At 37.4% G+C, this 27,359-nt stretch overlaps 1 protein-coding gene across 1 annotated transcript in view; it reads right to left on the bottom strand.

Moving 5' to 3' along the window:
- Nucleotides 1-457: 457 nt before the first annotated feature.
- The window catches only part of CLSTN2 (calsyntenin 2), a 707,966-nt gene continuing 681,064 nt past the window's right edge, over nucleotides 458-27,359 (bottom strand). The window contains exons 10-17 of the mRNA XM_075201886.1: nucleotides 18,349-18,515; nucleotides 17,313-17,461; nucleotides 12,588-12,808; nucleotides 10,687-10,857; nucleotides 9,312-9,457; nucleotides 7,891-8,008; nucleotides 4,406-4,590; nucleotides 458-2,556 (exon numbers count right to left, since the gene is read on the bottom strand). Of these exons, the coding sequence (XP_075057987.1) occupies nucleotides 2,344-2,556; nucleotides 4,406-4,590; nucleotides 7,891-8,008; nucleotides 9,312-9,457; nucleotides 10,687-10,857; nucleotides 12,588-12,808; nucleotides 17,313-17,461; nucleotides 18,349-18,515 (1,370 nt within the window). The 3' untranslated portion in view covers nucleotides 458-2,343. The remainder of the gene's footprint in view (nucleotides 2,557-4,405; nucleotides 4,591-7,890; nucleotides 8,009-9,311; nucleotides 9,458-10,686; nucleotides 10,858-12,587; nucleotides 12,809-17,312; nucleotides 17,462-18,348; nucleotides 18,516-27,359) is intronic.

The raw sequence follows: 27,359 nt of genomic DNA on the forward strand, positions 1-27,359 counted from the left end.
GTGACATGATCAGCATGTTATATCTTTAATTAGCTATGAATAATTTACGCTTGCAGTTTATTTAATTAGAAAACAAATGCATGTTTACTGACTACATTTATTGTTTTGCTTCTTGCCATTTGAATTTTAATAGAGTGCAGTTCTGGCTTATAGCCTGTTTAAGTTGCTGTTTATAGAAATGTTTTTGTCTCCACAAACAGGAGCAACAAGAGTGACACCTTATACATTTGTGATGCATCATTTCAGAATTACATTTAGGATTTGGACAGTGTTTTATTAAGGGTCCTGTTCAACTATTCTCATTGCTCTACAATTTTAGTGTAAAATACACAGAGTTACCATTTCCAGAGAATAAATTACAGTTTGACCATTTCAGGCCCTCTTGTTTAATTTGAGTATGCAAATTAGGTTTGAATTGGGTTCAGTAATTGTCCATTTCCTAAAATATGGACTTACACAGTGATGGTAACTTTATTCAGCAGGAAAAACCAGACAACATATCTAAAGGTTTTTTTTTTTAAATTGTGATATAGTCACTTTTGTTTTTTAGAGAAGGGACTTTCAAAAGTTCTCTCTTGTTTAAGTTCTTTGTGTTGTTTTTTAAAGGACAACTATGAAGAAATAAAATGAAAGATTAGGGGCATAATTTGCATAATCAGTTGACACAAATGAAATGACGTAGAAATGCCCTTTCCATAATGAGAAACAGTAGTTCTTTATATACTGCAGCCAATCCACACCGAGCCTACTTTTACTGCTCTATCTTTATAGGCCAGGTTTTGCTCCACCCATTGCAGGAGGAACCGAGTGAAGTAAATGAGTATAAAAATGACAAGACACAGGAAGATCATGTCTTTTAGCCCTTTCCACAATGGAGATTTCGATACCCAGCTCAATGAGATTAAACAGTAAAAGTAGGGGAAACGTGGGAAATGGGTGCTAATGTTATTAAATAGTAATAGCTTCTATTTTTTTTGTTATTACAATTGTGAGAGTCACTTAAATTGTTTAATTGATCTTATATTTTTTTATTTTCAAAAATCACTCATTCAATATATTTATTATATATTTTAGTGTCTGAAATGTTGTTGTGTTTAATGTGTTAATATACATTATTAATGCGAAAACAGTAATGATCATTTTTTATTGCAAGACATATGTCCCTATTGGTTGCTTAGATTAAACTGATGTGATCTTTAAAAATGTCATTTTAAATATACTGCATACAAGTAAATATAATTGACTGTTGTCATTATTTTTTATTAAATATAAATTAATACTTTTGATTATATTTATTGTTTGTTTATGTCCAGTATGAACTTTTTAATGGTGTGCTGTTCCTTGATTTGGCCTAGTGCGGTTGCTGTCTCTAGAGGGGCATTTGGTCAGTGGATGGAGGTCCCCACAGCAGGCATGAAAGCACTGACACCTGTAGGATAGGTAATAGTTTAGGACAATGCATCAAACAACCATGGTGGCACTCTTGTTTAATCAGTGATAGTAGTCCTGCAACATAGCCTTGTTGTTTCTTTCCTCAAGATTTATTTTTACTCTTTTAGGCATTTTAAACTTTTTAATGTAGTCATTCTGAATATTTCTAGAATAATTTGCAAAAAAAAATTACAAAAAAATGACTGTTTGACAGTAATGATTTTGGCCACACTTAGGAGCAGTTCCAAGTAAAATGAAAATTGAAGCAATTCTTATGACTGCAGCTCTGACGGCCAACTAGTGCAGATACAACAGGAACCCCTGATCAATACTGCATTGCCCTCTGACACTGCACAGATCGCTGTTAGTGGAGAGTAGCCACTATTACAAGCAGCAGGTAAATGCAGGGTGAAGAAGGCAATGAACTTGGTACCTACTCTTACCATGACACAAGCTACACATACTCTACAGCCCTGGTCACACTCTTTCCCAAAACCCATATTCTGTAAGTTCTACAAGGCGAGAGGAGAACAATTCCTCACTCTAATTTAGGCTTCTCTCAGTTCTGTGTTAATTTAGGAGCTGCAGACCCCTCAAGAGCAAATGGGTTCAAAATGCTGACAAAAACAAAGCCTCTCCTGGGCAACTGAAGTCTCCCTCTGCTCTCTTTATTCACAGGGAGCTGGTGTATCATTACTGGTACAACTAGTGTTCTAAGAAAACCTCTTGCTGGCATCAAAACTTAGCAAACAACAAACCAAGTTTTGCTATTAGACTATGGTATGCCAGCAACTGGACCAAGTCCCAGCTCTCATTGATAATCCTGTCACTGAATCCAGTGTCTTTAACTAACTTGCTTCTGAAATAAATAAGATTTGTGTTTACAAAAGGAAGAATAGGAAGAAGAAAGTATTAGTATGTAAGTGTTAATTGATTCCATTCCAGGTGCCCTCTTCGTGCTGCACTGTGTTGTCTTAACTTAGCCTGGTTTTCAGCATCCTCCTCCTCGCTATCGTCAGAATCACCACTTGTACTCTCTTCCTCCTCTTCTTCATCATCCTCTTCATCTTCAACCTCTTCCTCTTCCTCACTTTCACCTTCTCCAGTCACATTTGTGTCATATTTCTATAGTAAACAATGAGAAGAATGTTACACAGAGTATTATACACTCACAAACAGCATAAATAAGGTGTTAGCTCTGAGCAATGAACCACGCTGTAAGTATTAACGCCATACCTCCTAACTGTCCGACACTGGCGGGACTGTCCTGACTCATGGACCTTTGGAAGGGGAGGAGCTTACACAATAGTTGTCAGGTTTCATCCAAAAGTGGGCGCTTCTGGATGGATCAGACAGGGTTTGGGCCGAATGTGGAAGGACCTATTTTGTCCCAATTTTAAACGTCTAAACGCTGGTCAGTATACAATGCCAGATTTTAATTTATAATGTGGATTAAGGTCAGTAGACTTTATCATTGGATATTATCAGTTAATAAGAATATATTTGCTTATTTTTGTACCTAAAAAGGAGTAAATGATATTATATCTGACAGTAACTTGTTTTACTCAGTATAAAGAACCCTACACAGATAACACTTTGAAAGAAGAGGTGGTTGTTTTGAAGGGCACGTTTACATCAATGTGATTTTTAAGTATTTTGAAAGCATGAAACTCATGTGAAAAGTAAAGCATTGAATTGATTATGAATAGTAAAATGTGGAGAACCACCACTTGTAGTGCAAATGGTTTTATTTCAGCATACTTCTGCACTACGTTTTTTGATGTTCATCTATACAGATACCAGGCTCAATATTTTGCAAGACTGAATTCTGTAATAAGATTGTGCATGTCCCTTCAAAGACCCACCTATCGTTAATTTTGCACCACCCTCTTGGTTAAATGTAAGTTTTTCTTCTTTCCTCTGGCTGCCATAGGGGAAATAAGAGATGTCTGTATTTCAACCCTTCTGAAATCCCAATGTCCACTCCTTGAAGTTCAAGTATAGCTTATCCAGTAAAGCAAAATTTGGATGTTGAAGCTGGATCACTATTGCCTGTAGCCCATCCATGTCCAGCCAGTTTCTCCAAATAGAAGGAACACAATTTTTACCTCCTCCTCGCAATAATTGCCATTATAACATTCTATCCCATGGGTGTCAATAGAAATTAGTTACTATTTTGCCCAAGTTTAGGTTTAATGCCTAATATACTGTATGTATAGAAAATGGGATTATACAATATTTCACCCCTTATTTCACAAATATTAAGGAAAATGTCAGAATTTAATGGATTTTAATGGATTATCATTAATAATAACTTTGTAAAAACACTTTTAAAAAAATGTAGTAGACCAACATAAACTTAAAAGTTGATTTATACAAAATTGAAGGAGGCGAATGTTTTATGTACTTGTTTCAACTGCTGTGGCATTTTTGTGTCTTAAGATCAAATGAGGTTGCAGTGAATCATGCCAGTTATGGGCAGATACATGGCTGCGATTAAGGGTAGTACAATATAGTTAGAAAATGTATCTACATTTCTGTTTTCACACCAGTAATTTGCACTGTTGGTGACAGGGACTACAAAATATTCACGCATAAGCAGTGTAACCAATAAAATATTAATAGCATTATTAAATATTGTTATTTTGTTTTTTTTTACATGTGTTCATTGCTTGATTTACAACTGTAAACAATCAAAAGATTACAATTCCATTGTTTATTTAATATAAATTGAAAGTAAACATAAACATGTTATTCCAAAATTAATATTATACTGATAATTAATTTAAATTGATTCCGATTTCCATTAAGCTAAAAAAAACTCCTGCACAGAATTAAAGAATAATAATGATAATAATTATTCTTGTTGTTGTTATTATTAATAAATTATTATTATTATTATTATTATTATTATTATTATTATTATTATTATGTAAGAAACTATTCACTTAAATTAAAGAACCATAGTATATACCTCCATGGGATTTACTGTAATAGTTAAAGCAGAGTCATCCCAATCCATTTCAGTGTCTTTCACTGTCTCTTTTTCTGGAAATTCCTGTTGGTGAACTATTCGCAACCTGAAGATTCCCAGAACAACAATAATCACCAATATACTGATGCAAGCAACTAGGACAATTGTTGTAGCACCTGGAGAAACTGGAGAACAATTGAAGAGAATAATACTTTATTAACTCTAAATATCATACTTACATAAGCTCAATAAATTATAGCAAATTCAATATATTTATTATCCAGCAATATCAACTATTAATTTACTTCAACCAATAATAGTGTTGGGGGGTTAAACAACTGAACAAAATAGTTCAAGGAAAAACCTCCAATTTCAAGTATGTGAAACAAAAAACTGAAATACACAAATAGTGGTTCCTGTGTAGGAATAAATTCTGACATATATCACAGTATTTATCACACTAAACACACAGTAAGCTATATTTAAATTTTATTTTGCACTTTATTCTAGTAGTGTTTCCAGCACGACCAATAATACAAACCTTTATGCAAAATTTATAAAATAACTATAAGAAAATTTGCAATGTGAATAATTCTTATTCCCTACACTAAGGGGGGGATTTATTTAGCCGCAAAGTGTCTCCTGAACGTCCGTGAGACACGTTGCGGTGGAGAGTTGACAGAAATCTGTGCTCATTCGGTGCAAGGAAAAATGAGTGAATGTTTCTTTCGTAATTGTCGGCAATGTGCACAGTGCGATGTCCATGTGTCACATTGCCGGCAATTGAATTACCCACTAAGACATTTAAATAAAATGTAAATTCTGTATAAGCAAACAAATCAGTGCGAAAATAGGGCAAGTCTCAGTTATTCCCCTATATTATATTAATATAAACAAATGTATTAATTCTTGTATTTTTTTCTCATCCTGAATTCCCAACAAACAAGACAAAGCAAATCAGATAGCAGCTCAAGAAGGGAAAAGAAATACTGACACATAGCAGGAAGAGAAATAGAGGAGATAAGAGACAAGCAGTGAACACAAGTGACAAGCTTACCAAGCTGAACACACACTACACACTATAGGTGTGCACATGCTAATACCCAAATGGGACATATGTATATTTATATATAACAAACAACACTTCTAGGAGCCCATGTAAGTTTATTGATGCAATCAATACATCAGGCACAAAAAGTGACACCTTGGAAGTAAAACAGGACATATATAAAACTAAGACATACAAGGTAGACGAAATAAATGCAGACATAAAAATAAGGGGTAGGTAGGGCTCTACTAATGAGGGAGCTTACAAACCAATAGGAAGAGGAGCAACTGTGACTTAGAGTGGAGATTGGGAGAGTTGTAAGGGTGCATTAGTGTGGGAGTAGAAAAAGCTCTAATAAAGAGATGTGATGTCAAATAGGGAGTGATTAGAGAGGAAGACCAGTCTTGCTGCGACCTTTAAAATCGATTGAAGTGTGAATAGATAGGTGAGGGAAAAACATATAGGAGGAGTTGCAGAAGACAAGGTGGGAGATGATGAGATATTGGGAAAGCCTTTTTTGTATCATCTTAGGTAAGAAAAGTATGTATTCTGGCAATATTTTGAAGCTGAAGGCATCAAAACTGGGAGAGGGACTGGAAGTGAGGAATAAAGCATATGGTGCAGTCAAGTGTGACATCAAGGCAGCGGGGCTGGGAGACTGAAGAAATTGTGGTTTTATTGATGGTGTTGATGATTTGAAGGCAGGTGGTGACTCTGGAAGGAAGGGAGATAAGTTCTGGTTTTGGACATGTTGAGTTTTTGGTAGTGTTGGACATTCATGTGGAGATAGCAGAGAGACACTTGGTTGCATTTGTACAAAAGGGAATAGGTCAGGGGAGGACTGGGGGATTCTCTGTGGATGAGTCACTGGAAGCAGAATGAGTGAATTAGTTCCTCAAGAGAAGAGGTATACAGTGAGAAGAGCAGAGGTCTGAGAACAGAACCTTTTGGGTCCCCAATAGATAGTGGGAGTGGAGGGAAGGATGTGCCAGAGATAGAGACACTGAAGGAGCAGTTCGATAGGTAGAAAGTAAACCAGGAAAGAACTGTGTCATCAAGGCCATTGGAGTGATGAGTGTGCCGGGGAAGAGGGTGAGCAACAGTGTCCTAATTATCAGAAAGGTCCAAGAAATCCATATAAATAAACACACTTAGTAAACTTGCACAAGACCTGATTCATCAAGGAACGTAAATGCCGATTTTGTGTGTATAATCGGAAAATTTGATTTGCGCATGCGCAAAAGCGGACCATACACAACTAAACACAGCAAGGTTCAATTCATCTTCATACGCAAAGGACACTTACTACAGCTTACAATTTCAGGGAGGGAACAGGGCAGGGAATGAGCGTTCGTCTGTAGTCAATGTAAAGTAAGGGCTTGCCAAACTCGAGCACACGCAGCTACGTCTGATTCATGCTTTGGGCTTCTCGAAGGTACTTAATTTTCTGCCGTATCTCTTGCTCCAGCTACAGGGCTAGTCTAAGTCCCGATTACTAGTAATGATAGCCGCGTATACATGCTATGACATGTGTTTGCAATCAGGAACAACTGTAAACATGTTTTTTTTTTACGTTCAGTAGACATTAAGAACATTCAAGTAAATGTATTTCATAGAATTAATATTTATTTATTTTTTGAAAGAACTCACACTTTACATTTTTTAAACTGTTTTATCACAAATGCCTATATCATTAACAGGTGATATTAATTGGTTTTTTTTTTGCGTTCTTATGCAAATATATATTGCACATATGTATTGTACTGCAGCATCTTGTGTAGTAGAGCTGAGCAGACCTACACCCAAATTCATCAGCGTATCTTCAGATCCGCTCCTTGTTGAATTCAGGTGTGCGTAAATCTAGATACCATGCATTTTAAAACAAACACAGGATGCACTCAGTATGTGTGCCTTGATGAATCAAGCCCACTGTATGAACATAGACACACTTGGGATGTATGTACACACTGCACTCTGCAGAGCTCCTGTATATGGGCACGATTTATAACTAATGTACGTATTTATGCACACAGACTCTGTACACACACAAACACACTGTACATGCAAATTACTTGTGTAACCACTAAAGCAGCCTTGCTGTATACTCTAGATACTGTACTGTATCATCTTCAAGCATCTTCTTTGTGATACATGCTACGTGCTAAGCAAACAGAGATTTTTTTTTTCTGCTATTCTTAAATATTGCTTTATCTACATGTAGAACGTGATAATGGTTAGATGAACTTTCTTCCCATCTGTATTTCATTACCAGCTGTTATGTTTAGTATTCCCACTGTTCATGTACTCAAAGATACAGCATATCTTATCAGCCTTTGCTATATTAAGCAGCTTTGAAGTCATGTGATAACACATTGCATTAGGTCTAAGTGGACTCCACATTCACATTAATTCATAAGCAGATGTGTGTTTTACATACCACGGCTTTCGTGCCCTAGCAGCTCAGTGTTTGGTTGCTGGAGAGATGGCATAAACTGTGGCTGGTTCACCATATGGTTTACATGCTCCATGTAATTGGAATTATGCAGAATGTTGACCTACAGAAGGAAAGAAGAGATATGTTTTAAATAAGTTTTAGTTTATAAATATATTAAATTACATTATTGGTATACCATTATAGTACAATAACAGACATTTCAATCCATTAATTATTGTGTTTATTTTAATTTAGGCAAATATTTTAATAATACAAGTATGTGATAATTCTGACTACACAATCACATTTTATGTCTATGCTTATATGTACCATACATGTTTCAGTTGTAGTAATAATACAGTCATGTGTTACAATGTACCTTTCTATAATACATGTATCTAGTAGGTGGAAGTGACTTGTCCTTGGCCAAATTAATATTCATGTATGGTTTCAAATGCAGATGAGGTGTCAAATAAGTTTATAAATTATACCTGAGTTAATGTAGTGAACGTTTCAAGGTGACTAGATGTCATGAAGGCAATGTAAAATACAGGTATTCCTAATGAATTCTGAAATATTGACACCTTCAGTACTGACAGTGAGTGTTGATCAAGTAATGTCTATGCTGATGTGGCTTACGTATAACAACGAATAAAAACAGAAACCATTAAACCAATTAGTTAATGATAACAATCACTTTTCATAAAAAACAATAACAAGTTGGATGCATTAATTAGGTTTCATACAGAGGTTGATTTGACCACTTAAATCTTCATGCACCATCTTGACAGGATCTTTATATAGCTAGTGCCTGTCTCCACATCATGACACTACCCCTGTCATCGGCAATCCTGTCCTCACTAACACAGGTGGCCACTGCCTCCCACAACATCAACCAACTCATCTCCTAAATATTCTGTGCTGCTGTTAACTTCCTGATGATCTGAGTGGCTACAGGTTGTCCTAGATCCACCCACATCAGACCTAGGGAGTTGGTACAAGCAAGAGATAAAAAATGAAAATAAAATGATGAATACAGTCAAATGTGCCTTGAAAAAAATAAACACCTGGCCAGCTCTCTTCACCCAGGAGTAATGTCTAGTTCAGTGTTGGCTAACCTGTGACACTCCAGGTGTTGTGAAACTACAAGTCCCAGCATACCCTTCCAGCAATAAGCTGCTATATATTGGCAAAGTGTGCTGGGACTTGTAGTTTCGCAACACCTGGAGTGTCACAGGTTAGCCAACACTGGTCTAGATAGTCATGAAGGGCAGATGACCCAACACCTTGCCTTTCAGAATTTGGACTATGATGAAGTATATGTTTTCAGACTCAGGAATTTCCACGTTCTGAAAAGACTCAATGACCAACCTCCCATTCTAATTTGCTCCTACCATGCATGTCCTCAACAAAATTGGTCTTACCTCAAGATTAAACTCATTGCTCGTGTAACGCCCATTTAACTCAGAGCACTTGACTTTGAACTTCCGGCCAAAAATAGAAGCAGAGTCCCAGTGTCGATAACGCACTTGTCGTAAGACATCTTCATAGCTTTTCATTGTATCCATGCCTGAAAAAAATGTAATAGCTGAGTTAATAATGCACGTGAAAGGAATAACATTTACGTATTTATGTATATGTATACATCTATTGATATATTTTATTAATTTATTGATTACCTAAAAGTCAGTGTTTTTGCACAAATTATCAATAAAATGTTAAGAATATGTATCTCTAAGAAGTTTCACAAAATGTACTGTAAAGGAAGACATAATGCTTTAATGGAGGACTAGAACATTTAACCTGTTTCTAGAACGTTAAACAGAGGACAGAAACGTGAAAAGGTATTGAATAGTTGAGGTACAAAATATCTTTGTTTTTTGAAAAAAGACATTAAGTTAAAACTTTTATAATATTCTAAGGGGCAGATTCAATTGTGCACGAAGTTCCAAAGAGCATCGCGGACACACATTTTTACTAACATTCCGGTAAAAGGTAAAACAGATTTTTGCTCACACCTCTATGGGGCATAAGTAGACTTGAGTAAAATACATATCCGTGCGAGGTGTCCCGTGGCCGTTCCTGAGGCACATCGTGTGGATATTTAGGGAATTGAATCTGCCTTTAATTGTTTCCTTTCAGAGGAAGACAAATGAAAAATGATTTCTTCCATTTTTAACCCGTGTACTCTTCTCTTCAGTGTGGCTTATGTACTTAACTTCTGTACTTACCTATTGTACGAAAAGTTTTGACCTCACATATATTTACACTTTACAACTTTTTTTTTGACAGTTATTATAACCTTTCTTTATAATTTGACTCTTCCATTCCCTTTGTTAATGAGGTAACCAGCCTCTGACCCATCTCGAGCTCTCTGGAGCCAACTAACAAACGTATGCAAATCACAACTTTTATTAGCTAAAAAGTATTGACGTGACTTCTCATTTACTTCTAGCCAACAGTGGGTAATGTTTTATGCCTTAGAACACTCAATTGTTCCTAATGAATACTGAAATGATAATGCAACAACTCTGGAACTACAAGTGCAGACATTACTGCTCGTCACTTGTGTAGTATAGATATTATGAAGCCGTGGTACTCGGCAGCAGGGGAGTCCCGGCCCAAAAAGGTTGCCCCACGTTGGGCTGTGAGCTCAGCACGCTTTCTAAGCCTATGGTAAATAATGAATATCATATTTTAAACACTTTAGCGTAATTTGTGAGATGTATGACAGATGTAGGGCATGGGATACAATTGCACTGGTTTTGATGTAGGTATAACCATATGATGAATACATACCATAGATTGAATAGCCCTTAGTTGAATTAGTGGCATCAAGATGTTTCCCTTGCAGAGTACTGCGGTCCAGCTCCAGACACTCCTGTTTGGTGTTCAGCTCATCTCCAGTGACCAAGATGTCACAGAAATCCAAACGATGTAGAGTTTCCTCTACTACCACTGGACTGGCATCTGGGGATGTAAAGCGTATCCAGTAAATCTACCTGGCATTTTCATTTAGAGAATTATTTTTAAAAACTGCTATACAGTAGATGAGATATTAAACCTATTAAATGTATATATTCTATAGCATATTCAGAATATAGAACGTGTGCGCAACAAATGCAATTCTGAATTATTTATTATTATTATTATTTACTTTTCTATAGTGCCAACATAATCTGCATTGCTGTAGACATACATATAAATAATACAACACTTACAATATAAAGGAGATGAGGGACATGATAGATACAACAGCCACATAAGGAATATATTGTATATATCCATAACAGTGTTCAGGATTCCTCTATGGATTATCTATTCTGCTAGTTTCTGGGCAAGCAAGTGTGTTGAAGGCAGGAATCGAGGAGAAAGTAACATTTTCTTATTTTCCAATTCATATATTTCTGACTTAAGCAGTAGACAGATTATATGAACAGAATATATAAAAAGAGAAAATAGAATACATCACCTTGCTGTGACACTAGAATCATATTATCTAAAGACAGATCAAGCAATTTATCCACAATTTCCTTGGTGTACAGAGCATACACAAATGTTGAAACCCCAGTGACACAGATCCCTGATACACATGTATCATTATCAGGTATATAGCACTTAAGACTGAGCCAGACTTACAATTTGCTTAATGACATATAGAAAGAAAGATTGTTTGACACATTGTTCAATTAATCACATGCATACAAATCATGAGCGCTGTGTGAAAATGATTGTGGGCAGCACGGTGGCATAGTGGTTAGCACTTCTGCCTTACAGCACTGGGGTCATGATCATTATCTGTTAGGAGTTTGTATGTTCTCCCCGTGCTTGCGTGGGTTTCCTCCAGGTGCTCCGGTTTCCTCCCACACTCCAAAAAAACCATACTGGTAGGTTTATTGGCTGCTAACAAATTGACCCTAGTCTGTGTGTCTGTCTCCGTCTCTGTCTGTCTGTGTGTGTAGGTTAGGGAATTTAGACTGTAAGCCCCAATGGGGCAGACTGATGTAAATGAGTTCTCTGTACAGCGTTGCGGAATTAGTGGAGCTATATAAATAAATGATGATGATGATGATGAGTTCAGCTCTGAGGTATGTCATCACATATGTTTCTATCCTGAAACATACACTGGTAAAATACTGAAAGTGCAAACTATTGTTAATATTTTATTGGTTGCAAAAGAGACAAATATAAAGAATTGCTGCTATTGATAATGACAACTCTGTGTATAATTACTATTTAATATTAGTAAAGTGTGTGACATCAGGGCAGGGCTAGCAACCTTTGGCCTGGGGGTCAGCAAAAGGATGTAGCCCATGGTATGCAGCACCCACACATTTACAGATTGGAATGAGGAGATAGCAACTAATGATGATAGCTCTATTTTACTGTAGAATTATCATTATGATGGTTATTTCCACTCTTAAAGTCTTGTGGTGAAGGCTATAAAGTGCAGTATATGACTATTAGGCAGTGATATCCACTAAACAGCCCCACACAAGTGTTCTGCTACAGTAAGTGTAACAGTAATTGAAGCCTTCCCTCATTGGCAGTCCTTCTCTGTTAAAACAATAGAGAACTGTAGGACTCTTGTGCAGCACCACATTGCATTGTTGCATTGTATTTGAGTTATATTTGTGCCTTCTACATATGCTGTATTGATGCAGGAACGAGAATTGTGTATAAAAAACAAACTGACTTACTTTTACCAGAGTTCTTATCCAACCGTTTTTCCATTTTAGTGACTGTGCTGATGATTCTAATATCTGGAAGTAAGATCACACCGTTTGCATTCTCAAATTCCGATGCTGGACGAGCAAAGTGATCCATTCCACTGACTGTGATCTTGGGTTCATTAGCCTGGAGAACCACAACATACGCCTCAATGTCTGGAATGGTGATGCAGACATCTTCTCCAAAGCATCTGGAATACATAAAGAGGATCAGTGACTGCAGAGAGTAAAAGCTTACTACTTGCAAATAATAAGTACAACTGTGCTTCTATAGCTTTCATACTGCCTAGATGATTCTTAGTTTATGTTTAACATAAATATTTAGAAGTACGTCTTTATTATTACATTCAGAGTTACATAACTATGGGTTTATAAACTTGTTTCCATGTGTAGAGAAATAATTTGCTATTCGAGGGCTTCTACATTTAGAATAAGTAGCAAATATGGAAATGTGTCCTCCAGCACCACCATCAGTGACCACCACATTGATCATCATCAGAGACAAAGGACCTGACTCATTAAGGAACGTAAATGCCGATATTGACAGTATTTTGCATAAAATTGCCTTGCACATGCCCAGAAACGGCCTATACGCCAGTGAACGCAAGTGTATGCAATTCATCTTCTAATGCAAAGGACACTTCCAACAAGCTACAGTTTTAAAGGCAGAATGGGGTAGGAAAGAACCGTATGCAAGTAGGCACTGACCAGTAAGAGTGTGCCAAGGTTGAGTGCGCTCACATCCTTCCGATTCAAACTCTGAGCAAATCTAAGTATGTGATTTCCAGCCGCATCACTTGCACCAGCTACAGGGCAGGTGTAAGTGCTGAGTGATAGTGATGACAGCCGCGTATCTATGCTAGAACATGTGATTGCAATCAAGAGCTACTGTAACAATGCATTATATGAAGAGTGACATTAATAACATCCTGATAAATGAATCTAATGCAAGAAAAAAATGATTAAAAAACACTTTAAATTTTTTTTTTTCATTAAAGATTATATTAACAAGTGTTAGTGTTTAATAATTGAATCTTTTTTCTGTGCGTTCTGAAGGGATTTTATATACATAGGTATTGTACGTATCCTACAGTGTGCATACTGCAAGTGTCGTATAGGCAAAGCGCACTTAGACCCGAATTCAGCTAGAAACGTTTTTTTCTGATACTCTTCTCGTTGAATACGGGCGTACCTGATTGCATTTTCTTGTATTTAAACTTTCAAATTCAATATCATAAAAAGGACACTGTCATCTGAGGGGACACACTGATATTTGACCATTCGGTATTTATCATTGCACAGTTTGTTTAGTTCAAAGCCGATTGCTGCCAGGGTTAATCACAATCAATATGTGAATAGCTTACAGGCATTTAATTAATATTTCAGCAGCAAGCTTACTGCAAGTAAATTAAATGGGTTTACGTTTAATTGTTATCACCACTAACATATGGTTCTGTACTGTAATATATATCTACAATATCCAGCTTACAGTAATAGGGATATCTTTCTAAATGCTAATCACATTTAGGAATTCAAATGTCTATGGGTGCAGCTGGAATTACATGACTTTGTATAAGAAAGCAACACTTCAATCACCATCTAAAGAGGGTTAAATAGTATGCATGGGAGCAAGAGAACATTTTGGAAGGAACATTTCTTAAAGGAACACACTTCATAAAAAATGTTTATCAGGAAGTTTCTTAAATATGAATTGCTGAACCCTTTAGAATTTTCTGTATTTACACATTAATCTAATATATAAATGCTTAGTGGCGTCTGTCTGTCTGTGTGTGTGTGGGAAAAAAAAAACAAGTTGCAGCGCCACCTGCTGGGCGGAGTTATACACTGACCTACTAAATTCTTAGTGTGTGTGGGAAAAATTTTTCAAAAAGGGCTGAAATTTGGTAGGGCTCAAACTCATTTTCATAAGGTAATTTTACCTCATGAACACACATGTGTAGAGGCGTGCGTTAGTGTGTGTGTGTGTGTGTGTGTGTGTGTGTGTGTGTGTGTGTGTGTGGAAAAAACTATTTTCTCAGAAAGGGCTCATCCAATTGACCTGAAATTTGGTATACTGACATTATTTGACAAAAAAATTAGAATAGTCAAGTCAGTTAACTTCCATCATCCCCCCTTCCCCCTGTGGGAGGGGTAGTAAAGGCTAAATTTACGAGTTGAGGGGTCAAACTCATTTTCGTGAGGTAATTTTACCTCATGAACACACATTAAAAAGGCCGCTTGCGTCGGGAAGTAACGCTCTTCCCCTGAGGAGGCCTGGGCTAGGCCCAAATGCATGACAAGAACCTTTTTAAGACCTTAAGTAGCTTGATTTGACTAGAATGCATGAGTATCATGCACGGGTTAACTTGTGTCACATAAAATGTGATCTGATATTAAACCAAGTCCTTTAAATAGATACAGAGAAGTTTTTATTGTCTCAACTAACTACATGATCCAAAGTGTATTGTCTACTGGAAAAAGTAAATGAACAATTAGAGTTAGTAACTGGTGACACCACCTTTAGCATCAGTGACTGCTAATTCTCTTTGCAGAACTGCTTAATCTCATTTATACTCTGGGCAGTCTTGTAAGAATTGCAAATTTCAGGGTTTGCCATAACACTTCAATTGGGTTAAGCTCCAGACTTTCACTTGGACAGTCACAAATATGAAATATCTTCTGCTTCAGCCATACTGCTGTAGATTTACTTATACAATTTGTGCTGCATGACCTGGAGTCCTTATGATGCATGAAATAGATTTTGTTGCACTTTTTGTAATGCATCATAGTGCATATATCACTCTAATCTCCATTCCCTTTCTTTAGTGGAAAAAGTGTCATGAAAATTTAACCAATTGATTTTACCTGGTAAGTCAAGTGAGCTTAATGCTCCAATAAAGAATGTTTCATCATCTGCACATTATACTTTCACAGATGATATTCTCTAACAGGATTCGTTGTTCCCTTAGTGACTGTGCACTGACCAAGCCCTGAGGTTGCTGAACAAATTTAAACCATGATTCTCCACAGGCTATATCTGTCATGAGCAATGATGAAAGCCTGCCCTCCAGAACTGATCCATGTTTCTTTGGCTGAGCTCCTTCAATGTACTTCCAGAAACCTCAATAAGTGCCAGTCCATGTCACTTGGATGAGTGACTCATGATGAGTAATGAGTGGGTTGAAAGCATTAAGTTAATAGCCCACCTGCTGAAGTATTACTGTATTTTTGGAAGTAAAAAGTGTGCCCCACACAATGCATGCCCACATTCTTGTTTTTGATATTGTGTCCTGTAAAATAAGACTGTTTCTACTTCTGTGGGATTGTGGGGCCATCTAGAAATGTCTTTGGTAGATGTAGATACAGTAAAAACATTACTTGAAAGTATAGCATACAGCACTTTCATTACACTAAACCCTCTGCTTGTTCTGGCCTCATTTATGTCATAAGTTTATCTTTAGAATGAGCAGAGATTTGTCTTTGACATAACAAAGCACACACCCACATCAAATAATCCTGGATCAGTGGCTGAAGTGGGCCGGTATAAGGTGAATGCCATATCGCTACTTCTCCTGCTACACCCAGACGCATTTAGCTAGAAACATCCTAATACACCCAGTACCTGCTCCAGAAGATGCTAACTTTTGTACCACCCTAAAACCACAACCTTGACACTCAGGTCTGTGAATGTCAAAAGCCTCTGGGAGAGGAAGACTGTCAACCAAGTCCAATCTCTTGGGTAGAGTGAAGAGTGGGGTGTGGCATACTTTTGGAAAATTATTGTTAGAATGTCCTTGGATGGATTCATACCTCTGATTAGGATGTTTTTTAAAAATTCAGTGTGTAATTTCCCCAAAGTATTCGGCATTTAATTCATAAAAAAATCCTATTTAATTTAATCTGTCTACAGGATATTTTTCTAATATTGAAAATGTTGACAGTGTGATTGTCAACATTCACAATGTCAGCAGGTTACTGCCGACATTCACAGTGTCAGAAATGTGACCGCATCCAAAACTCCAAATGCTCAAAGGATTTTCTTTATTCACATTGCACCACCTAAACAACTACATGGACTAAATGGATAACCAGAGAAAAAGACCAAAACCCAGAGGTTCCTGTGACATGTGAAACCCTCCTAGGGGTTTCCGAAAGAGGTTTGTAGTGAATGACATTTTGTCAGCCAATTAAGAGAAGCAGCAGTCAGCTAAATAGTAGTTAACAACCCCCTTCCCTTCATGAAACCACATCCAGTCTCATCCCTGTACAGGGAGACTAGGTAATAGGGAATTATGAAATTAATTAGGACTAGGGTGTCTTGTAATCTGTGTTCCACCTATTCCATTTTAGACTGGTGAATGGAAGAAAGACAGACACTCACATCGAGAAAATTGATTTGTAGATCAACTATGTGCACTGTATCTGTGTCTCTCCAGAGAGATCAATAAAATCTATTTGAGCATCCATTTCTCCTCTGTTCATCTGGCTGAAGTTGAACAATTGCACTTAAGCAACAACACTTTACTTAGGTAGGTTAGTAGAAATAGGAAAAAAAATATTTGGTAGCATCACATATATATTTACACATAGAAACCATTTTATGTTTAATAAAATAACCAGTGCTTACAAAAATTAAATTTCAAGAATAAGCAATACTAGAATAACAATATATCTTGATATGGTTTTCATACTTACTGGACTTTGGATGACACCCTGAGCCTTCTTTTTCCAGTGTTTGGGAATTGCCGAGAGTTGATATAAGAGACCTTGCGAAGAGCTTGATTTATGCTGTCAATATCCTCCCCTTCCATTATAAGCATGGATTGTGAAGGGTTGAAGTGATACTGAGAGCAAGACAAGAGATAACACATTAACACCTGGCCGTAGAGACTCACAAATTAGGAAATAATATTTATTTATAGAGCAGTCATTTCTAGTGATCTATATTGCAGGTACATTCACAAATACTCTGGGATACTATCACTTTTGGAACATCTATATTGTGATATAATATGTTGCATCATAGATCTGAATAATGGGAAAATAAACATTGCAATTTCAATATTTTAATATGGCCACTGTCCTAGAAAGATAGGTACACGTGAAAATTGTAGGTGATAAGCAATCAGGAATGACATGAACAATGGTGCAGCAACAAACATCAAACATGCATGAATCTTTAGCGAATCTACAGTATGTATTTTAGTTTAGTCTTACCATGTAACATTATCTGTTTCTATCATAGAGATTAAAGCAATTAAGCTAAATAACTTATTTTTTATACTAGTAAGCCTAAATGTGCCAAGCTTTATATTTCAGAGTAGCACCGGTAAAAAGCAAGGACTATGGGTAGCATATGATATAGTTTATTATTTATAATTAAATCAGAAAATGAATTTACTTTCCTATAATGATACAGTGCCAGTATTTTTATGCCCAGAACAGCCCTAGTTTTAATATACATTCTATGTTTATAAGGCATGAAAGCCATCTCAATCTAACTGAAAGAGGATGCACATAGGTAGCTGTGGGGCGCATAGAATGCTGGTGGGCTATAGGCACCAATGGACAACCAAGATAAGCTAAGATAGATTTAATATTATAAATAGCATCTTTGGTAATATAGCAATAAAATAATGTTTTTTTGTAAATTAGTGTTATCTGGTAAATTAGTATAACACACTGTTAGTAGTTTGTACGCTTAATTTATTAATATTTATTTGTCACCTACCTTTACACCTTGTCCCAGGTTCTCCAAAGAATTGATATCCAGCCCTTCTTTGCAGGCTTGCAAACAGGAAATCACTTTGTGACTCTCTATCTTGCCAGGGCGCAGCGTGAGGCCAGCAATGCTGCCACGAAAGTACTGAGCAAATTTAGGCTTAGTGATTTCTCCACCTGCCAGGAAGGAAAATCAGTATTACAAAGGAGTAGCTTTAATTTGAAGAAAATAGCAAAAGGAAAAAACTGATTCCTGAAACCAGAATGCTCTCCATGCCAGGCAATGTGAGAACATTCATTTCTTTCCTTCTCGTTCACAAGCTCCAGCCAGATCTGTTTATCATTTATCAAAGTTTTCTACATCTGTGGCAGCACAAGGGCACATGGGCTACTATTCCTGCCTCAGAATGCTGGAGTCATAAGCGTGATTCCTAACTAGGTTGCTATCTGTGAGGAGTTTGTCTGTTCTACCCGTGTTGTGTGGGTTTCCCCCGGTGTTCTGGTTTCTTTCCACACTCCACCAAAAAATACTGGTAGGTTAATTGTCTGTTGACTAAAATGGACCCTAGTGTGTGCTTGTGGGTTAAGGTATTTAGATTGTAAGCTCCAATGGGGAAGGGACTGAATGACAAATATCCTCTGTACAGTGTTGCAAAATATGGTGGCATTATATAAATAAATGATAATAATCTGGAATGTTGAGACATGACATCAATGTAAAGTCCTGCAAGGAACAACGAATCTCCAATATCCACCAAATTACCATATTGACTGTCTGTGGTTATGCAGGTGGGGGGGAGGTGCAAAGGAAATTTTGCCCCATGGTCCTGGGACCTTTAGCAATGTCACTCATCAGAGCTGCAGTGTTTCTATTTACCCATTAACTAACTATATTTTTATGCTGTACATTGTACTTTCATCATAAATTGGGCATATAGTGAAAACATCAGTTACTCCAAAATATCCCATTTCAAATCTGAGTCACCTTGTTTACATTTAAAATAGAGTTTAAGAAATGGTCCTAGAGATAAACAACCTGGATAGCCTGATAAATCATCTATATAGTATGTTTATGCTTAGTTAAATTTTATATTTGATAGACTTGAACCCATTGAGTGCCCCTTACTTGTACAAATATGTATATCAGGTGGAGCATCGGGACCAAAGCCTAGAACCTGAGACCAGATTTCTTGTTATTTCTATTTAAATTAGGATACTTATATAATAACTGAAACATTGCACAATGTTTACAATTATTCACACCCAATATCATTACCAGATTGTAAATTATTATATAACTGATCCGGCCCTGTGGACTTGTAATACACATCTAAACTGATGGCTGGAACCTCTCAAATTAAAAAGGTTTTGTAGAAGGTATAATTTCCTAATTTTGCATGGTTCACAGCTCACCACACAGCACCTGCTTTGAATCGTGGGATTTAGGTATCTACACTATATTAATGCAAACATCTGCTTGTCTTTAGCAAGTATTTGTTTAAGAATTACCGACACAGTGCCATCAAGAGCACATGCTGTCATGTTATCAAAACTACCAAAATAAGAAAATTATAGTATCTGTTACATTTGTAGATGTTTTGTCAACATCAAACGATATCTGAGCATTGAACTTTAGCTGCATGTTTCTGTTTATCAAGAAACCGGTAAACTCAACTCATGTTTAAGATAAAACTTCACTATGTATGAACATTTCAGGGACATATCTTTGATCATTTGGGGTTTGTTGAGCATAATGTCAGCTTAAGAGTCTTGGCATTTTGATATGGCAAGCTTGCAAAGCTAAGTTATATAGGTAGAGTCATGAAAGGAATAATAATTATTCTAATATCAACATAAGGCATGTCAAATATTTGTACTACAACTTTGCAATTTTCTCTCCAGAGAAGCAAGACACCCTAAAGCTTCTGAAATCTCTCTTCTAATTCTTCCTTTAGCTACTTTAATGCACTTAGCACATGAACAGAGGATGTTCCCCAAATGTTTATCTATCTCACCTGAGTATAGGAATACTAAATATGTGTGCACTACACAGGGTCTGAGGTAGCAAATGCAAAAGTGGATCCAATGATAACCAAAATAGCAATATGTATTAGATCCATTTCCACATGGATCTCTTAGTGATGCCTTGGTCATGAGACTTGCTCCAAATGTCCCAGGTAGCTACCTTGGTCTGCCTTCAAGTAGTGAGAACCTGGTGATGTCACAGGACTGCTTTTTGTCATCTAACCATCATTTGCAAGGCTCTGGAGCCAGGAACTGAGGCTACAAACTAAAGTTTAAAAAGTTACCCTGTAGAGATGTAGTACAAAGTATTACACTGAAAAATGTCAAATTAAGGGGAATGGTTATCAAGTAATATATCTGCAAAATAAAAACCTCAATAATTTGATTCGTTATTTTGGCTCCAGCAAAATGCTTACTGCCTAGATCTCTATATTTTAAAAATGCTTTAGAGGTGGAAAGAGCCTTAAATTTCTTTGCCACATATTCTGCTCTGCTCTCTGACCTGCAGCGCTTCACAATAATTGGTCACATAATAATTCTGAGCATGCTGTACGGAGCTCTGATGTATAACCTGTGAGGTTATTCTCAAGAGCGCCACAGCGATGTAGCACTCAGCAATAGCTGAGTTGTAGTGGGATGAGATGTAGAGAGAAGAGAGAACTGTATGTGCACATTTACGGTATAGTTCTTTGCTTATTTCTTTTATTGCTATCTCCTAGCTGTTTAATAAATGAATTTCAGGTTGAAATGACCATCCCTAAATTGTGTTTATTTACCAGATAAGGGATGAGAAACAGAGATGTAGAGAAGAGGTTCAGAAGGTGATTTTGCACATCACAAAACTACTGATTAGAGAATGTTCACAATATGAGAAATACTCCACCTAGTGGCTATAATTCCCTGTTTAAAATCTAACTATACCACACGCTGATTTATTTATATAGTTCCCTTGCATTATAAAATATATTAAAGATACATTTTAGAAAAAATAACAATTATTTATGTTTCTTTTGATGGGACATATAGATGAACGCTCACATAAAACAACCATAAAGCATACTTGCCCACTAAACTCCTCTCCCCTATTTGAGATCCCGGAGGGATGGTCATGTGGAGAGTGCAGGGGGAGAGTGGTGGCGCGATTCACATCATTTTAGCCCAACCACTGCATAGTGCAGTACCATGACTCTAGTATTGCACCGCAAGGCCAAAATTATGCGATTTGCTACATATAGCTTCATTGATGCTCCTCATCTACTCGCTTCACTAGAAAGTGGTCAGGAAGCCACAGGTTAGCCTGCTCTCCTTGGAGTTTTAGATAATTACCATATTTTTAGGACTCTCCAAGAAATTTTGGTAAGTATACCATAAAGGCAGAAATGCAGATATACACCAATCAGCCACAACATAAAAGCCACTAACAAGTGAAGTGAATGACATTGATTATCTTGTTATAATGGCACCTGCCAAGATGTGGGATAAATTAGTCAGCAAATGAACAGTCATTTTTTGAAGTTGATGTGTTGGAAGCAGGAGAAATGGGCAAGCGTACGGATCTGAGCGACTTTGCTATTGACCAACTTGAGATGGGTATACAACTGGGTCAGATCATCTCCAAAATGGTAGGTATTGTGGGGTGTTAACGGTGTGCAGTGATTAGTAACTACCAAAAGTGGTCCAAGGTAAGACAACCGGAAAACCGACAACAGGGTCATAGGTGTCCAAGGCTCATTGACACGTGTGGGGAGCGAAGGCTATCCCATCTGGTTCAATCTCACAGAAGTGCTACTGTAACACAAATTGCTGAAAAAGTTCATGTAGCTTATGATAGAAAGGTGTCAGAGCACACAGTGCATCGCAGCTTGCTGCGTCTGGGGTTGCTCAGCTGCAGACCGGACATAAAGCCCATGCTGACCACCGCCGACAGGACCTTTAATGTACACCTGAGCTCCAAAACTGGACCATGGAGCAATGGAAGAAGGTGACCTGGTCTGATGAATTATGTCATGTGAATGGTTGGGTGCGGGTGCATCGTTCCCCTGAGGAAGAGATGGCACCAGGATGCATTATGGGACATAGGCAAGCTGGTGGAGGCAACGGTATTCCCTGATGGCAGCGGCCTCTTTCAGCAGAATAATGTGCCCTGCCACACTGCAAAAAATGTTCAGGAAGGGTTTTAGGAACATAACAAAGAGTTCAAGGTGTTGACTTGGCCTTCGAATTCTAGGGATCTCAATCCAATCTAGCATCTGTGGGATGTGCTGGAAAAACAAGTCCAAGCCATGGCGGCCCCACCTCGCAACTTAAAGGACTTAAATATATCACAATATTAGGCTAGTGGTTTTAATGTTGTGGCTGGTTGGTGTATACATGAGCATACACAGGCTTGCAGACCTGCATACATGTGTAAAGACAGTTAGGCAGAGAGATACAGCAGAAGATTGTGTGCTACAAAAAAATTGAAGACGTACATATAAAGTACCTGCACACACTTATACAAGGGCAACCCAACCCTCTGTATATTGGTCATATTGACTATAGCAGCACTGTCACCTAATGGTTATACCAGCATTGCCTTATTTAATTTATCACCACTTTGCCCCCAGCATAGTCCTATAATAAGAGCACTGTGCCACCTCAGCATTGCCCTCCATCGATCATACCAAAATTATGTCTTCCAGCAGTATCTCAAGGGGCTGTCTGGCAGGAACTAAGAGTGGTTGATGTATAGTATAGGAAGTACACAGACTTGCTGCAGCCTGGGGTAGAGGGGATACAAGGTACAGACAAGGTACAGACAGAGAGATATGCTGGGACTTATAGGCTAATAAGGCTGACATGGACGTGGCCTGGTTTACAGCATAGTACAGCACAAAGACATCCAGGAAGCTTAATATGAATATATAATAATACAATGAAGGTACTAAAGATAAAAAACAACACTAGATATCCAGTCTGAATAATATATTAAATTTACACATGAAAGAAATAAAAATGAAAAACGAAACTAATCACTTTACTGTGCTGCCAACGCATCAAGATTAATATTAATATTAATATCCTCTCAGGATCAGTAATGCACTACACTTGAAAATACTACATAAAAATTAAAATATTAATTTGGATGTACAAAAGCAAAACTGAAAAAACACATCGGAAATGCTCTTTTGTGGCATTGTGTAAATATTTCTGCACAATAGCACCTGGGAGTTACATGCAGGCTCAGACTGACTCATACTGGCCCACTGGGGTGCTTTGGAAATCCTCATGTCTCCCACAGCACGTGTCCCCTCCTTCCCCAGGGCTATTTCATCACAGGTTGTGGGGCTAAGGGCCCAGGTCTGTCCAGCCTGAGCTTATCGAGGCCGGCCCCTACATTTTGGTCCTTCCTTGTGGCTGGCACCTCTCCAGGGACCAGTCACACTATTAAATGTCCTGTTGCTGTCAGTAGGGATTACCCCTCTGTCCTTACTAGCTCAGTTCCCTGTCTGTCTGTCTGTCAGTCCAGAGTAAGCTGCTTAGGCTGACATATCAGATGCACAGCCAGGGCAGAGGACTGATGCTTTCCTCTCCTCCACTTCTCCTCCCTCTGGTGGCTGGTTTACCTCCTGTTCATCCCTTCCCCTTGTACCTCCCATTCCCTGCTCTCTACTGCTCCCATTCAGCTCCATTCCTGCCATTTTTATTGCTCTGCACTTTCCAGGCCCACTAGTTGGTGAAGGAGGCAGACAGAGGAGTGTGCCACACACAGCATTCAAGCTCTGCAGTAAAGGAACGTGTGGGTATGGGGTATGAATGTAATGTGGGTCCTCTTATAGGGACATTTCCTGAGGCTTGGCACACTAAATTTTTCTTCCCATGAAAGGACGAGAATTCTCTGGTACCTCAGAGATCCTGGAGATCAGGTGCTTATATTTATAACAGGCTACACTTTTACATCTAGAAATGTAGTAAAATGCTTCAAACACACCAAGGTAACATATGTAACAAACACAGTCAAGATGTCACCTCACTTTCATGATTCATTTAAGCCATAAATTAAGCTAAACCATGCAACGCTTTAAGACTAAGTTGCAACTTTGAAATGAACAAAGGGGATAGTCCTAAGTAAGAGGAGGTTGGACTATGATGTGACATGCATAATTTATACAGCATACACTAATTTGCAAAATTAAGAGCACTTTTATGTTATGGGACTGTTTCCAAACACTGTGAAGTGGCTGTGCACCTAGAAATGCGCTTGGGGACAGTTAGGCGCGTTGTGCACATAAAGAATCAATGCAGACATTCTGCTTTTGTGGGTCGTAAATCACCTTTATTCTTTTACTTTAACTTAAACATGAATTTATCAGCTTAAATGTGTTCTGTTAAAATAAAAACAACACATAATACTCTTCCTTTGTCCAGTTTTGATCATTAAAATGTGTTTTCCTATTAATGCACTAGAGAGGGCTTTCAAGGTGCTTTAGTCTGGTTTTCAAGGTCAAATTTAACTAAAGAGATAATTATTAAACAGTTTCCACTTCCACCGCTCCCCCCCTCTTCCTCATCATGCACAAACAATAAGTTGCATGTGTGCTTATCTTTTCTCCTGGATGCTATACATAACTTACTCAGCTTAATAAAGAGATGCTGCTGTTTTTTCTATCTAGGAGACAGAAAGTGCTAATTATAGGAAGATGGATTTTGGCAATCATTTACAGGCTACTTATTGAAAAACACAAATACACTGTTAAAGTCAGTGGTATAGTACCCACCTAGGAACAGGAGACAAAGATGAACAGCTGCGTGAAGGGTACATTTGCTTTTATAAAACCTGCAGATGGGTTATTTATATATAATGGACACTCTCAGACTGCAAAAGGTAGATTAAAGAATAACTGCATAGCTGTAACTTACATGATAAGAGCAAATAAAGTGGATTCTGTTGCTTTTATGTTACTGCATGTATGTTTAAGTACTATATTATTGTTGTTCTTGGTTTTGCAATGTTTCACAATTATATATTCCTTAATCAAAGTACTTTTATAGTAATAAAACAGGCACGTAAGATGATCTATAATAAATAAATCCTATTTCAAGTATACAATACAACTAGGGATGATTCCCTCTTGAGTGTTCAGTAGAGTACAAAACACAAGAGAACTGTAGGTCATTTTGCCTTTAATTTGCATTTAAACCTGTCTGTGCTGGTGTTTTGGAAGCTGCTATATATGGAACATGCTTGTCTCATAGACATCAAAACAAACAAGGAAACCTGGGGGTAAATGCATTAAGCTGCGAATTCATCAAATCGTAGATTTTAATGATTTTGATGGCCATATTTAAAACGGCAGTTTTATTAACAATGAAACGCGATGGGTTTTGCCTTTAATAAAACTGTTGTTTTAAATATGGCCATCAAAGCCACCAAGCGGGAAAGTGCACCCATATCACACCCATATTGACACATGTTTTAAGTTCTTTCAGTTTAGATTTAGTGTTCCTTCATTTAGCAGCAGCCTGTACATTGAGATCTGATTTTCATATAAGACAGAGAATTGAAATAAATTATCCAACAAAGCAGAACAATATTGAACTTTATATATAGTACGTATTAAATTTAGGAATCACTAAGCTAATAGGAACAAAAATGCCCTCCAACAATAAATAAATTAGAGCAATAGCCTTCATAAAACAGGAAGTATTTACATATTTCTGCTAAAAAATTACATTGCCTCAAAAAAAAAAATCACAAAATTAAGGATTCAGTCCTCACTTCAGGATTATTGGGTAGGGACATGCAAATCATTCCATGTGTGTCCTTATAGAGAAACCATGCATCCAGAAACTGCCCAGTCTACTATAAACCCTGCAATGTAGTAGCAATTGTTCAATGTTCAAACCAGTTTGCACTAGAGATGTTCACTGACCCCTGTGTTCTGGTTTTGGTTTTTATCTGGATTAATTTCGTGGTTTGGTTTGCGTTTTGGCAAAACCGCACTTGCATGTTTTGCTTTTGGATTTGGATCCCTATTTTTTTCTAAAATACCTATTTTTTTGCTAAAATCACATATTTTTGCTTTCCTAAATTATTATTAACCTCAATAACACTAATTTCAAGTCATTTGCAGTAATTTTGGACCATCTAACAGGTCACAATATAATTTTCATACACTTTCAAACAAAGACTGCAGCAACCTGGCTGGATGCTAAGCGAAAAAAAGCAATGACTCAAACGGCAGTTCATAGCACATCTAGGAAACATTGCCATACAGCAGTGTCAGTAAAGAAAAGTGGTGCAAGATCGAATTGTCCTTGGATCATGAAATCAGTTATAGTTCATTTGATCGCTCCTCCAGTTCCTTGAATAACTGTGATAATTCTACAGCTAATACACGGCGACAAGCGCTGCCCCCCCCCGGATGTGTGCTTTAATCAGACCCAGATCAATCCAGGGTGCCAGACAATGTGCTAAAAAGAGCCATTGTAATGAACAGCAAAAAGCAAGTTCATCACTGAGCTTCGAATCAGCCCCAATTCACAAAAATAATAATATAGTTAGGTACCTTTGACGTAAAGTGCAGATTACAAACACTTTCTGCAATACTGATGAAACAGCAGCAAAGTGGAAGGTAATACATATACACTTCTATTTAGACATGCATACTTACATTACTTCTGCAAGCAACATTGTTCTTTGCTAATAAAACTGTCTTTATACCGTTCAAAAAGATTGAAAATAATCCTCCACCATTCTTTGGATGTTGATAGTTGGATCAGGATCAGGTGGAGTTACAGCAGAGGTGTCACTAATTCTGGTCAATTATTTTACAGTAGACAAGACCAGATGTCAAAATGTTGTGCTGAGTCATCTGCATCATCAATGGGTGTCTAAAATGTTTGCAAAGCACACAACAGTATATAGCACATATAGGTAACATTGGCACACAGTGCTAGCTAAAAGGAAAAGTGGTGCAAGATGGAATTGTTCTTTGGACCTCCCACCCACCCTTA

This window comes from Mixophyes fleayi, chromosome 3 (genome assembly GCF_038048845.1).
Source record: "Mixophyes fleayi isolate aMixFle1 chromosome 3, aMixFle1.hap1, whole genome shotgun sequence".
Classification (NCBI taxonomy): Eukaryota; Metazoa; Chordata; class Amphibia; order Anura; family Limnodynastidae; genus Mixophyes; species Mixophyes fleayi.